This window comes from Podarcis filfolensis (genome assembly GCF_964270895.1).
Source record: "Podarcis filfolensis genome assembly, chromosome: 9".
NCBI lineage: Eukaryota > Metazoa > Chordata > Lepidosauria > Squamata > Lacertidae > Podarcis > Podarcis filfolensis.
The window spans coordinates 43,293,759-43,309,514 of NC_139610.1; the positions used below are offsets into that span (position 1 = coordinate 43,293,759).

Here is a 15,756-nt window from a genome sequence, read left to right on the forward strand (position 1 = left end):
GCCCTCTAAACTTTGCTTTGCGCTGGGAAGGGTGTGGGAGCAGCCGGGGCCGGGGGGAGACGGGGGCATCGGTACTGCTGCTGCTGTTCCCGGGGCGAACGGCATGTGCCGCCTCCAGCGAGGATATTTAGCTCATTTTCTCCCCCCCCCCCAACCACCATAGCGGAAGCGCCGAGCTCCCTCAGGAGCCCCTGTGCGCTGGGTGGGGGGGAGGGAGTGACGGGCCTGGCCGGCCAATCAACTGTCAAGAATGTTCGAAATCAGAATGCTACCGTCTTTAATGGGCGGGGCTAGGCTCCTCCAAGCCAGTAGCAGCGAGGGGGACGTTGAGTGGCAGCGCTTTCTGGCTCTGACAATGCGAGCACGGAATTGGAGGGAAGAGGAAGGATTGTAAATACGGAAGCGAGGGCGGGGCTGGTGTGAGCGCGGGGGGGGGGGGAGGAGCAGAGGAGAGTCGCAGTGGGGTTTACAGCGTTCATAAATGTCCTGCGCAGGAAGCGCTGATCTTCCTGGATCTGATAACAGGTAACGGGGATTTTTTGCACATTTAGGACCAGAACGTTCTTGCCTCTTAATTAATTACCCGTCGTTGATGATACAGAGAGAGCTTCAGCACCACCCCGAAGTAGCTTTTGTGACTGCATTTCCACTAACCACTGCTTTTCGCACAAGTTTTAATTGAGTTTCTAGCAATAACACCACAAAATTTCATACTGTTGTGCGAAGGACAAGTGTTGGGTGTAAAGGTTTCAGTGTTGGGTGTAAAGGTTTTGTTATCCCAACATAAAAAATTATTATTCGAACACTATGGTCCTCCAAATAACCTCAAAGCTGTGTTTATTAATACTTTTTTAGCTATATTGTTTTATGGATCCATTTCATTGGAATGAGATTAAAAAGGGTGAAGTGTAGGTGAATTCCAAGGATGTACAGGCCATTGTTTTTTCTTTGCCTTCTTCAGCTACTTTTTGTGTATCTTATTTAGTCAGGAGACTCTTCCTGTGAGGCAGTGTGGATATGTTCGTCTCTTATTTCATGTGCATGCTAGTGTTGAGGACACCAACAACATTGGTGTTCAGTAGAAGTAGTTCTCTGTTCTGGCTGGCTGGGGGTTTATGTCTGTGCACTGCTGTTTGCTGCTGTGGTTCCTTTGTAGCATGAGGATACTGTACACGTAAATGGTGTTTTTTTAATCAAAGGTAGATGTGGTCTTTTCAATGCCCTCCCCCTGGCTTGGTTTCCAAGTGTATCCTCATTCTGCATACCCAGTTGCTACTACAGAGAGTTATATAGTTACTTGCCTGCTGTTTCACTTTGCTTTTTGCCGCAGATAAGCTACTTCTACTATGATGTTACAGAACATTTATAAATATTTTGAACACTAACAGGGAAAATTCAGTGTACAGAATGATGTAGCTTCCACAATGGAAATGACTGGTTACTTGGACTGGAGAAATCTTACGCTAGATCTAGATATAAAGGAGTTGTGTGCTGTTATAATGAAAGAGCTGCAATCTCTTCGAAGGAAAGGGAGGGAGGGAGGTGGAGAGAGAGAGAGAGAGAGGAGGAGGAGGCAGGGAATAGAGGGAATGAGAATGAAGAAAGGTAGCCTGGGGGTGGAATCTTTGCATAGAATTGTACAGGGATACTTGCCTATGGATGGGGGTTGGGAAACAAGCTAGGGAACAAAGACCCAGGAGTGGGGTAGGGTTTTATTTTCTATATTTGAAATAATCAGCCAAATAGTGGCTTCAGGGCTCTAGAACTTATTAATATGGCTTTCTAAAGCAGTCAGTTGAAGATATTGTGTTCTACCTGCTTTATAAACACGTGTGGCTCTTAGGAAGTTGAAATTCTGGCCATAAATATTAGTGAAGAGATTTTATTTCACTAAAGTTCGTTCACAGCTTAAAATGCACCTGGTGTATGATGTAATATGGACTAGATATTACTGACCTATGTGCTGCCTATCCCCAAACACTAAATTTGTGTTGAGAACCACACTGGCAGTAGTTTAATAGCAGAATCCAAGCTCCTGGAAAAGCCAAGAATTGGACAAGCCTGCACTCAAATGCTCTTGTGCCACCTAGCAAATTTATGGCTGTTGAATGATTTGTATAGAATTTGTGCTGTGTCTTTTTTCCGATGTGGGCTCTAATTCCACTGCTTACTGAATTGATCAGTTTGATCTGGTGTGTCTGCTGGTTACCTATAACTTGGGAGTACATGTTCACAGGTTTGGAGCTCAAGTGAGGGACTTGGACTATAGCTTCACCCAGGAGCAGAAATTGAACTAGTGTTACCTACTTCCTAATGCAGCACCTTTGACCATGAGCCACCCCATAGAGCAGAGATTCTTCATTCTGCACATGCCCGTTTCTGTTTTCAGTTACCACCATGTCACTTCCTGCCTCCAGTCCCTCCTATTGCAAAATAGTTACTACTGTAACAAGAGCCTATGCAGATAAATTGTGAATTGTACAGAAACATTGTCTTTGGACAGATGATAAAGCTCAGAATAGGGAATGGTGCCATCTACTGGGGAGCAGGATTTGAACAAGTCTCCCAGTTCCTAATGCAATATCCATGGAGCTGAAGCATGGGGCTAAGTGTCATGAAGAAGTAGCTGCTCTTTATGCTTACCAACCTGACAAGTTATGGTTGGGAGAAGGAAGAGGAGTTGGTTGAAAATTTGTAGACATAATTGTTGCACTGCCTTTGCTAGTAACTGGTGCCTTCTGTACAGCAGGTGTGGCTTTGCTGAAATGCCCTTGCAGGTCTAATGGGAAACCCTGGTAGAGGCCTGGTTTCCTAGCCCTGCAGCAGAAAATTTTCCAGTGCAATGCAAATGAGCATAATTTGGATAGGAAAATTCACATTACTGCTATATACATTATCTATACATATTGTCCATAGTTGATGTGATGCCATGATTATTTGGGGATTTATGTAATTGCTGTGGATTTAGAAGATGTTTTTCCCATTGCATGTAACCCTGGGGAATGTTTCAACTAATATTTCCTTGAATGATACTCATAGAAATTAATGAGCTTCATGAGTAAAACTTAGTTGAATTCCATCCATGATAATGAGTTTCTACTAAGTAAGGTTGCTTTGGCATGACAAGAAGATATGAATGCCAGTGTAACAAAGTGATACTGCTGCATACTCTCTGAGATATCAAAATCAAGAGTAAAAATGCTATGAATACTGAAAAGTTTAATAGAATAAGCTTATACTCAATTTTAAGATAAAGCTGTAGATTTTTTTAAAAATCTTGAGTATTTTTGCTATATGTGGAAAAGCTATCATAAGACAGGAACTACAGGTCTATGCTTTTCTATTGAATACTTGTATCATGTCAGAAATAACACCTGCAGGTCCAGCTGGGCAAACAATATCTGTGCATCTCCCTCCTTGCTTTTCCTCTTCAAATGTTCCACTGTTCTTTCATGTTTTTGTCCAGCTTTTAGTGCTTTCCATGTTTCTAGATAAATATGAAAAAATATTACCACCATATCTGGACGTATGTGGCAGCCGTGGAACACTTGGAATATTTATGGACATCAGTTTGATTATATCACAGTGATGCTGTGCAGATGTGTGTTTTGTACATTATCATTGGAGAGCATGGTATAATACTACTGGCCGGCAGCAAGAATGATTGATGACTGTGATCCAAAGGCAGGGTGTGGTGGGTGGATGAGCAGTAGACCACGGCCTATCGAGCAATTTAATTGCACAAAAAACTGCATTTTGTAGGATTTTTATTTATTTATGGTAGTTACATACCACTTTTCAGGTACGTCTTTCAAAGCAGTTTACATAAGAGCATTACACCAACAAGCATCAATTTTTAAACAAAAGTTACAATAAAACGGGAACGACAACTGTTTGTTTAGATTAGAATAAGCTGTAACTGCTGCTTCTTTACTCCCCTCTGGGCAAAATGGTCCTTCAGAATCTCTTCCAGTGACAGTTGGAAGAGGAGGGACACCACTGAGAAGCTGGGTGATGGCGGCTCACCAGGTTGTTCTTAACAGTTGTGGTTTATTCCATGTTTGAATGAAGTCCTGGAGCTTCATTCAACTAAATCAACTAAAATAAACTAAAATAACAAGTATTGGAGATTTGAAACATTGCACTGATTTGGAAAAATAATTTCTTAAAGACATTTAACTTGAGTTGAAGCTAAGAGCAAGTTGTCAACTTAATTTTTTAAAAAAAGTTTTTGGGACTTTGGAGATGCCTTCTGAATAACGCCCACCTTTTTTAAAAAAGTAAAAATAAAACAACATTATCTGAACAAGTTCTCTACAGGAAGGGTCAGCTTAGGGCTTAGGCTTTGTTTTCAGAAAACAAGTCTATATTCTCACAGCTCTTCTATATCTGCTTCAGTTGTGATACTCTGTTACTAATTCTATAAAACATGTTCTTGCCAGGTGAGGTATTCGCTAGCTTTTCACAAGTACAGTAGTTCATAATTACTTCATTGCTGGGGAACTTTTAATAGGAAGGTGGAGCACTTTTGGTTCTCCAATTGTTGCTGGACTACAATATTCATTCTGGGAGTTGGTAACAATATATGGAGGGTCACAGGTTCTCCTCCCTTGCTTTAAGGTGTAACCTATAAGAGTGAGGGTCAGATAGTAGCCTGAGCTGTAAACAAGGAAGTTCACTGTTCAGGTTTTGTGTTCTTGCCTAATGCTACCTAGTGAGCAAAATGGGTAGGTTATTTTGGACAATTTGGGGAGTGGGGCGAAACTTGCTGCTTCCCAGAGCTCTGATGGAGTGGGCACTATTTTTCTTTTCTAAAACACGCCAATATTTTTGTTGAGGATGCGATGGGTGAGTGGGGGAATTTGCTGCTGCCGGTGGCTGTCAGGAGAAGATATGCTCATCAGTGAGTTAAGCCCCTCCCCACACTTGCCAGTGCTTTTTGTCTTGCTCATACCCATGAAATTCTGCTTAAGTATTAGACCCCAGAAATAGGCTTTTGAGTAGCTCTCCCGTGTTAAGAGAAAGAGCACAAAGTCCCTTTCCACGACTTCCAGTCTATGCTGTCACTCTTCTCACTCTGTTAGATTCTGCAGATAAATTTCTGCAAGTTTCCAGATTGTGTGCAGAATTTGGCTTTGTTGGTGCAGTTTGTCTGTTTTTATTGTGGTTGGGTGTACTACACCTGATTTTCAATTTTTACACAAATTGTTTGCCAGTGCTTCAAACTGCCTGGGTCAGTATAGTTTGAGGATGTGTATATTGGAGAATTTGTCCTATAGTTTAGTTTTGAATGTTCTATAATGTTAAGTCTTCCTGTTCTCTCTTCTTGAAGATGCTTTAGAAAGGAGCGGGAGGGAATGGAATTGTTCATGTGCTAAATTTGATGGCAATTAACTTCAAGGTTGGTTGATTTCCACATATTTTACAGTTAATTGCAGTTTATTCGTTTGTATGCTATCTTGCATTTAGTAATAGCTGCTGCTTAGAGAAAGTCTAAAAGCAATCTGAAGGTGAACCTCTTTCTTAGTGCAGTATCTGAGAAGTAACCCATACATGTGCCTAAAGCCCTATCTCATTCCCAAACTCTACAGCAGAAATGGCAGGTTCTATGAAGTATTGCAGAGTACAGGCTAATGGATGTCTTTGTCTGGGACTAAGGGCACTGTACTTGAGAGATCTTTTGCTTTCCCATTTCTTGATAATTAGCTCTGGATGCACAGGGTAATTCAGTAATAATTACTCTGGTACTTACAAAAGTACTTTATAACCTTTGCAAGCGTCCGGTTTTAAAGATGGGGACTCAAGCAGTGCCATGTCCTTTGCTACCAGCAAGCTTAATAGCTGTGCCGGAGTTACGTTTTCAGGTGCCACAGTCAGGCTGTGGCATTTATCTGATGACTTAGACATGTATTCCTGGTCTCCCCCACCACCCCCCTTTATTATTATTATGAGTTTTTCCAAGCCTTTCCTGTTGGTAGTGCTACGGCCTGATTCACACAGCCAGTTTTCCTTATTAGTGGCTGCTGGGTCATGTGGTGAGCTCTTTTGAAAAAAAGGTTGTTGCTATTTTTGCAATGTCAAGCAGCCACCCATATGTGTGAATTGGGTCTTGGTGACTGAAGCATTTTTTTAAAATGTTCTTCCTCTTCCCTAATTTAATTTTGAATATTGAAGTAACTGGATAGCCTTCAGGAACTTCCAGTGAAGAAACCGTGGTTTGAATCCTCATTAGCTTACTGGCACTGCAGATAGGTGACTGTAGTTATTCTAAAGATAGATTAGACGCTGGCAGCGGAGCTGGAATGGTTTAGCTTTGAGTAGATTTCCATAAATGGAAAAAGCAACTGGAGAGAGAGAGTGTGTGTGTATACCTTAATATGTGTGGATGATACTCAACAGGTGGCTACGTATTGCTGGTTTATAAAATCTTCATGGGGAAAAGAGAAAATGCCTTTTTATAAAATCACAATCACTACTTAAAAATCTAGCATTTCCCCATTGTGTTTTCCAGGCAAGATCCTATTACATACATCTATGCAATCACTTTAAGGCTTCTTTTATTGCGGAATTTATAAGGTTGCAATATCAATTTGAATGAGAAATACCAAACTCATGTCAACAATCATTCTTTTCTTGCCCTTTATGGAAAAAAAATAAGAAACATATCATGTATGAAGCACAATCCTGGAGGACCAGCTAGTGGGAAGGTGGGATATAGATTTAGCAACAACAACAAATAATAATAATACTTGACCAGACTTTGCTGGGAAGTAGAACTAGTATGCAAAATAGCAATGCAGCGGTGTTCTCACCCCCCGCTTCTTTTGCACTTAGAAGCATAGAATCATAGAATTGTAGAGTTGGAAGGGACCCCAAGGGTCATCTAGTCCAAATCCCCGCAATGCTGGAATCTCCGCTAAAGCATCCATGACAGGGCCATCAAACCTCTGCTTAAAAGCATCCAAGGAAGGAGAGCCCACAGTCTCCTTTGGACTAGCCCAGACCTCCAGCCACTCCAGCCTCTTCCCTTCATTGCCCTAGAATGCCTCTGAGCCACACAAGGGCCAAGAGGCATCCAGAGGAAGGGAAGGAGGTGAACATAAGAAAAGCTGTGCTGGATCAGGCCAAAGGCCCATCTAGCCCAGCACTCTGTTTTCACAGCCAGCCAGTTTTCCATGGGAAGCCCAGAAGCAGGACCTGAGCTCTGCTCACATGTGATTCCTAGCAACTGGTATTGCCTCAGATGTGGAGGTGGAACACAACTATCGCCATGTCTCATAGCCATTGATAGCTCCATCCTTCATGACATTGTCTAATCCTCTTTTAAAACCACCCAAGTTGGTGGCAATCACACTATGAACCATTTTGTAGTTGTGTGCCATGATAATTTTTCAGATTTTCAAATGGGCCTAGGGTCCTCAAATGTTGGTGACCCCCTGTATAAGTGGCGTATAGGAGTTAATAATTGGCTGCACAGAAAAGAAAAAAGCTTTCTCTGGAGTTGATGTTAGATGAAGCTGTAACTAGTACTGATGCCAGCTGATTGAATTCTCAGGGGTGGGGAACCTTTTTGATGCAGTGGGACAGATTCTTATCTTTCCTCACCATTATGGTCTAACTTTCACAAAGTGCTGATTTCTTGTTAATATTTTGACTATCAATACCTTAATTGAACGAACACACAAGTGAATTGGTGAGAATGCAAAGGTATTCAGTCTTAATGCAGATGGTTTACTAGCCAGATTGAAAGGCACAACTGTAACTCGTGCCCAAGCTCCTATTGATAGGACTGTAAGGTTTCAACAAATCTTAAGGCCAGAAAAGAAAAAGCAATGAACCAAATCTACTTGTGTGATGGATTGTTGTTGTTTTTTGCACAGTGGAAGCATCTGTACATGGCAGCAATGTGCACTGTTCGGATAAGACAATTGAAGCAGCAGAGGCCTTGCTTCATATGGAATCTCCAACCTGCTTAAGAGATGCTAGAACTCCAGGTATGTCAATGATAACAAATCAATCTTTTGCCCTCTTTGAAACGGTGGCTTAATTTGCATTAACTGCACCTGAGGTTTAACTTGCGAGTATGCTTCTTTCAGGGCCAAGAGCTGTCTGCTCCCCTGAAGGATATATTCATTAGCTTTTAATACTCTTAAGGACTGGTCTACAAGTTACATATTGCATGTGTTGACAGCAGTGTTGTGCAATCCCTACACAAAAGTGCTTCTCTATATAAATAATTACTTTAATCTATTTGAAGCAACCACCACTCTGAGCCTGATCCAGGTACAGTACTTTCCAATACTGGGAAGGAAAGGCATGTAGGTCACTTCCAAACTATCTTAGTGATTTGTACTGTATGGCTAACTAGTACTCATGGTTTTATTGTGATGATTATTTGTAAATTCAATTTGGTTGCATAGAATGACAGGGTATTAAAATTGTCCCCCTAGACTAATCAATCGGTCCATAAAACCTGTTGAGGTTGATGGTTGTAGTGGAATAGCATGTTTTCAGGTGTTTTGGGTTTCTTTCATTTACTGAAGAGATTTTGAACAGGCAAGTTTAAATTGAATTTGGACATTGGAAATATTATAATTGTCCTCTGGCCTGTCATACTGCAACATTTTCTGTGGATCTGTAATTTCATATTCACATGACAAAACTCAAAGAAGATGGGAAATGACTTACTAAAGAATTGTACTTTACAATGGTTATTTGAGACTGAGACCTAACCCATGTAATCGTGAACTGGGTTTCATTCTGAAAAGAAAATCAACTACTTGCTTTTTCTCAATTTACAAATCATATGCAAAGTATAATGGAAACAACGTAGAAAAGTACAGGGTTCAGTCATTTCGAAAGTTGAATTTATATGAACATTTCATATAAATGAACATTTCTGGGAAGCAAGTGTTTGGTAATACCTAAAAAGAAAAGAAAAAACCCCTCCAGTTCTGTTACTTACTGTATTATATCTTATCCTGTATTGTGATACATGTGGGAAACTAGTTTGTTTTTGTTCTTCAAATGATAAGGCAGTTTCTTTGTTGGATTTAAGCCAAAGCCTAATCTTATTTATTTATTTGCTTTCTTTAGTGGAAGTTTTTGTCCCACCTTGTGTGTCAACTCCAGAGTTCATTCATGCTGCTATGAGGCCAGATGTCATTACAGAAACAGTAGTGGAAGTATCAACTGAGGAGTCTGAACCAATGGATACATCTCCTATTCCAACATCTCCAGAGATCCATGAGCCAATGAAGAAAAAGAAAGGTACATATGTAGTATGTAATTGATCTCATCCAGCCTCGCAACAGATCTATAAAAGTCCTAGAAATTTTGTGGAAGGGGGTTTATACCATAGAAATAACATTTACGTTCATGGATGGATCATTGTCATATAATTCATTTACACAAGGGGAATGATTATCATGTTAGTTTAATTGTTGGAATTCTTTTAGAACATGTAAGTATGACGGAGATTCTGCTTAATTCAACATCGGATAAAATTGTGATTTGTGAGACATGTTGCCAGCATCTCAGTGTAGCGCCAGATAATGGCCCATTATTTAGATTTGAATGAAAACCTAAGCTGTGAGAGGACTCAAGCTGTGAAACATTTCTCCATGCATATTTCAGTCTTTCCAACTGTTTTTGCAGCTGGCCGTAAGCCAAAAACCCAAGTGCCACCAGCCATTTCCAGTGCGTCTCCAGACCTGAGTATAAAGAAGAAGCCAAGAGAAGGCAAAGGTAATTTAATTTAATTAATAAACAAATAAATAAATAAATTGTTTATTTTATTTGTGTATTAATATTTTCAGTGTTTATGATTACATGGCAACAATACCTTAATGCTCTATTAACAACGGTCGCAACCTTTCTTTTGAATGTAAATGTGTTGATGTGCCTCATGCAAGCTCTTGAAACTGTTTATTTGCTGCTAGATTTCTGGTGCACCAGGTACCTTCTATAAGTAAGAAGTGAACATACACTCACTCAACATGCTGGAGTGGTGTGCTGCTCACTTCAGATTTGCCACTGCAGCCAGAGACATGCAGAGTATTTGTGCTCCTGTTCAGTCATAGGGGGTTGAATAGCTGTGCCTAGGGAAAATATGTGGCTTAAAACTTCTCAGCAGGCGACTGAGGTAGTCCTGTCTTAAGTTTGGGAGAGTTTCTTCAGATATTTGCAATGCACAGGACTGCTATTCTTATAAGATACCGTTCTGTTGTGCCCTGCTTCTTTTTTGTGCTGCTAAAAACGAGAGTGATATTCCAGAAGCCTGATGCTGAGCAAGTGGGAGGACTTGTGGTCCAGTCACCCCATCATCTTTGAGCATTGACCACGCTGGCTGGGACTGATGAGAGTTAACTCAATCAGTCATTTTATTTGTATGCTGCCTTCCCAAAGTTAAAGCCACGCTCAAGGCATTTAAAAATTACATAATTGCAAACATAACAAAAGCAGTCATAAACAATAAGTAGGTAAAGGGACCCCTGACATTAGGTCAAACAATAAGTAAAACATTGAAAAGTACACAACCAAATCACACAATTTCCACATAAATCATAAGAGCTAAAATAAAGATACAAAAGTTTAGTATCAATAATAGCAACCCCCCCCCAACCCCAAGAATTGGAGTTCAGCGACATATGGGTGGCTACAGCTTTCTTGCCACTGGCCAAAGGTGGTGGTGGTTGTTTTTTAAAAAAACTTTGTAGGGAGGGAATATCATTTTATCATGCGATATTAATGTTGACCTGTGATGGTGTGTTAATCTCACTTGATGACTTGTCATTGCTCACTTTAGCTAATGCCTGATTATTTTCCTCTGTAAGGTTGCTTGAGTTGGTGATTCTCAATGCCCAGATGAAGTTAATTTTGTCATGTTTTGAATATCCTCTTAGTGCTGGAGAGGTATAAGGGAGTAAGAGTGAGTGTGGACCAGAATGAACATTCAGAAATTCAAAAACAACATTTCTTTGTTAGCTGAACCTAAGTGGTTCTGAAATCACATTTTGCTACCATCTCCCTCGTAGTGTGTGTAAAAGTATATAATATGTGTGTGTGCCCTCAGTTTATTTGAGGTGACCTTGCACAGTATGTTCAGCTCATGGAAGCAGAACTCTTGCGTATTCAGAGACGGACTCTAGTGGTAGATTGCCCCCTACTGAACTTCCAGTAAAAAGATGATGTTCTTATTTACATGCATCTCAAAGTGATTTACAACTATACCATAAACACAAACAACTAACTAACTAGATTTAAAAACAATACAGACTTAATATGCAAGGCAGAAGCTTGCTTCCAGCTAGAAAAACTTGTCTGAACAAAAATGTTCTCAATTGTTTCTGGAAAGTACAAAGCGTGAGCACTGGTATCTCAACAGGGACACTCTTCCACAAAATAATCGGTAGCTACACAGTAACTCTGAATTCTGATATTTTAGGGACTTAAAAGAGAAATTTATGTAAAATTCAAGCGTATAGTTGTTTTAAATATTTTTCCTAGTAAGTATGTAGAAGTGTCTAGAACTGCAAGGTGGTTTTTGGTTATCTTAATATTCATCTTTCCTTGACAACTTCCTGCTGCTGAGAAGTCTTGGTTAAAGTTGGAAGATGTAAAACAAGGTTAGAGCTGGAAGATTAAACAAAATTAGATTAGAAGAAGATTGAATTATATATTGATTTTAGAAAAAATATATACTGGTGATTTCTAATACTCTCACAAAGCTTTAAAAATAAACTATATTCATCAGGCTAATAAAAATCCTTTAAGAAACATTTCAGAGCTGAGCCAGATTAGTTTGTTCTTGACGAACACACCATTGCCAGTAATCCTGCTTCATTATCACCAAAAACTCCTGATAAGATCATTAGGATTGGCTATTGGGGGAGGAACAGAGTTTGTTTGAGACCCATTGAAAAAATAAATGCCCGGAAGATCAGAAGTTCCAGTACTAAAAACCACAGACAGGAGGGAAGAGGCATTAGTGTCTGCAAAGAACTTGATTTAGCATCATGTGGATATTTTTGGCAACCAACCCCACTCTTTACTTTCTTTTCTACCAGAATTTAGTTTAATTGTGCTTCCACAGCTGTCTCCCTTACACATGGGCTGAACCCATTCCACAAGTTTCAAAAACAAGTGCTCACATACCATAGGCTAGTAATAGCTAGTTGTGTAAGAATATAATGCTCTTCTTAAGTTTTAGAGATCTTTAAAGAGATTAATTGCCTGTTATTTATATTTTTATCATAGGAAATACAACCTACTTGTGGGAATTCCTTCTAGATCTTCTTCAGGACAAAAATACTTGTCCTCGATATATCAAGTGGACTCAGCGGGAGAAGGGCATATTTAAGCTTGTAGATTCTAAAGCAGTCTCCAAACTATGGGGAAAACACAAAAACAAGCCTGATATGAACTACGAAACAATGGGAAGGGCTCTGAGGTAAAAAGAAAGAAAATGGGGGTGGGGGGGATGAAGAATGTTGAAGTTTTTTGTTTTAAACAAATCACTGTGTTACAGCTGATTTGAAACTTTGCTTCAGGCTTTTTTTGGAGAATTTTATTTGATAAAATGGCATTTCGCTTTTTAAGCCAGTTTCTAGTTTTTTATTCTTTGTGGCAACAGCATTAATTATTAAAAAAATGTTCTGTTTTTTACCTTGCATGCTTTTTATAATCCCATATGTAGGAGTATTTCTTTATTTTTAAAATATATATACCGCTTGATAGGTTGTTGGTTTTTTTAACAATCCCCACCTCAATGCTGATTACAAAAAGATAGGTAATTTATGATGGGGTAAACAAGACTCTGGTCATCCCAACAAGGGTTTCTTGATTGTTATAAACTTAAAAGGTGCTTCATATGAACATCATATAAACCTTTCTTGTACTTCCCTCCCCTTCAGATACTACTATCAAAGAGGAATTCTGGCAAAAGTTGAAGGACAAAGACTTGTATATCAGTTCAAGGAAATGCCCAAAAACATTGTGGTTATTGATGACAAAAGTGAATGTGGCAGTGAAGATTTATCAATCGCCACCGATGAGAAGTCATTGGAGCGAGTGTCACTTTCTGCAGAAAACCTTTTGAAAGCAGCAGCCTCTGCTCGTGCAGGAAAAAACGCTTCTCAGTTGAACTGCACAAGAGCAGAGAAGCCCATTACCAGAGTGGTGAATATCTCCTCACCTGGGCATGAAATGACATCTTGTTCCACAACCACCGTTCCAGCAACAACCGCTCCCAGGTTAGCACTGCATGATTTGCCTGTTGGATAGGCCAAAGCTTGAAGAATTAGTACAGTGTTATTGAATGACGTACCTGTCTTTCTGGAAACATTCTCAGTTTTAATATAGGCAGATGTTCTCAGTACAACATCCATAATCCAGATTACTCAAACACAGGAGTTTGAAACGGGATCTGTTAAAGGTGAACTGTTAATCTAGTCTAGTCCTACAAAACAAACCTTTTTGGTATTTCTGTTGTGAATCTCAAGCAATCGAATGAGTAGAGACACAAGTAGCCTTCGCATTTTAAGCATGAAATTTGGCCTGGGGAAGTCTTCAGTTTTCAATTCTTATTTATAGGGGATAACAACATTTTTCTTTGTATATAGGCAAACAGGCCTAGATTTGTGGCAAGTTCTTTATTTAGCAGATTTGTCCATGAGGCTTGCTTGGTCTTAATGCAATGTTTTGTCCTCATCTATTTGACAGAACTGTTCGTGTGGCCATGCAAGTGCCTGTCGTAATGACGTCTCTGGGACAGAAAATATCGACTGTTGCAGTGCAGTCAGTAAATGCAGGGTCACCGTTGATTACCAGCACAAGCCCAACCACAGCAGCAACTCCAAAGGTCGTAATCCAGACAATCCCTACAGTGATGCCAGCATCTGCTGAAAATGGAGAGAAAATCACAATGCAGCCTACGAAAATCATTACCATCCCTGCTACGCAGCTCGCGCAGTGCCAGTTGCAAACAAAAACTGGTTTGCCCGGGACAGGAAGCATTAACATAGTTGGAACGCCACTAGCCGTGAGAGCACTTACTCCTGTGTCCATAGCCCATGGGACACCCGTGATGAGACTATCTATGCCGGCCCAGCAGGCAGGTAGCCATACCTCTCCCAGAGTTATTAGCGCAGTCATAAAAGGTCCAGAGGTGAAATCTGAAGCAATGGCTTTGAAGCAGGAGCGGGAGGTTAAGACGCTGCAGCTTGTTCAGGAAGAAAAGCCTGCAGATGGAACCAAGACGGTTACGCATGTGGTTGTGGTCAGTACGCCATCGGCTATTGCCCTCCCTGTAACTGTGAAAACGGAGGGGATGGTAACATGCGAGAAATGAAGAAAAGGCAGCTATGGACATGAATTACATAGACCATTGTGGAATTAAGTAAACTGACATATTTAGGGAGGCAGGGAAATGGACACAATCAAGAAGTTAACAAAACAAAACTGATTTTAAAAATTGTTAATAGTTATGCATACGTTTGAAACTTACTGGAAATGAATTGATGTCCCATGTTTCAGTGGGAATTGAACCACATCCTCACGCTGACACAATTGCCTCTTGCAAAGTGGGAAACTGCTAAGCTGATAAGGAAAAATTCAGGGGTCGAGTGGGGCTCGAGGCTCACTGCATTATCAAGTTACACTAAGGCATGGAACACTAAGCTGGTTCTGTGAAGGGTTCCTGGTTTATGTCTCTGGGAAGGGCGGCGGGAAAGAGTCTCACTGTTACATGACAAATCTGATGCATTCTAATGTGCATACCAGCAATTATTACTGTGTCTTCACAGAATTCAACTGGTGCTATGTGAATAACTCTGCTACTAGGTATTTTAGAATGTGAATTAAAGGAGAGGATTAAAAAGCTTCTAAAAGAAGACGAAGATCTAGAGGGATTTTTGTATCATACAGCTTAAGCAGATTTAAAACGAAAGCCTTAGACTGATTTTCAGTTCTCTTTCTTGAAATAAGCTAATGGCTTGTTTGTGTAAAGCATTTTTTATTAAAACAATTTTTTAAAGATCTTATACCTAGCACAGTATTGTTATAGGATTACATGTAACATATTTTGTATGGTAGTTAAGTCTGTCAGTTTCTTAATTGTGGACAAAGTGGCCATAGGGTTGCGGTGGCCTTTTGCTGCCACAGGCCTGGGTCACCCACTTAGCCTCGACATCTGTGCATACATTTCAATTTCAGCTTCTACTCTGTCACTTGAAAGGTCACGCTTGGCATGAACTCTTGTCAGGTAGTTAAAAGAGCCTGTACATTTTTTTTTAGTTAAAGTTAGAGGGAAGTACCAGTGTTCAGAATGAACTATAATAGTTTGTATATTCAACATTTAAAGTATATTCTATTTTGTTGTACTCTTGTTTCAAAGTGTATTCAAGTAGGTTTTACTGAAATACAAACATGAAATTTAAGTTTAGTCTCTCTTTTTTAAAAAGTCTCTGGTGTTCATGCAGATAACACAGTACAGCAGTTTCATTCTTCCATTATTCTGAAACTATAAATTCATAATTTGAAGAAATGTCAAGCAATGGAGTAGCTTAGCCTATGAAAAATGTAGCAAGAGATAACAGGTTCCACAGTCTTGCTTCTGAGATGTGAATTGTGGCCTGTGTGTTTACTGACTTGGTTTCATATTAGTAGGGATAATGTGGTGGTGGAGGGAGCAGTTAGCCCAAAACATTTACCGGTAAGTGTGAAAGGAGGGAAGAAAATTGGGTGGTTTAGAGGCAG

At 40.0% G+C, this 15,756-nt stretch overlaps 1 protein-coding gene across 4 annotated transcripts in view; it reads left to right on the forward strand.

Moving 5' to 3' along the window:
- Nucleotides 1-15,437, forward strand: part of ELF2 (E74 like ETS transcription factor 2) — a 39,839-nt gene extending 24,402 nt beyond the window's left edge. For all 4 annotated transcript variants that reach the window (XM_083571372.1, XM_083571373.1, XM_083571374.1 and 1 more), the window contains 6 exons: nucleotides 7,881-7,994; nucleotides 9,097-9,270; nucleotides 9,658-9,747; nucleotides 12,259-12,451; nucleotides 12,915-13,253; nucleotides 13,723-15,437. In XM_083571372.1, the coding sequence (XP_083427498.1) occupies nucleotides 7,881-7,994; nucleotides 9,097-9,270; nucleotides 9,658-9,747; nucleotides 12,259-12,451; nucleotides 12,915-13,253; nucleotides 13,723-14,350 (1,538 nt within the window). In that variant the 3' untranslated portion in view covers nucleotides 14,351-15,437. The remainder of the gene's footprint in view (nucleotides 1-7,880; nucleotides 7,995-9,096; nucleotides 9,271-9,657; nucleotides 9,748-12,258; nucleotides 12,452-12,914; nucleotides 13,254-13,722) is intronic.
- The last annotated feature ends 319 nt before the right edge of the window (nucleotides 15,438-15,756 follow it).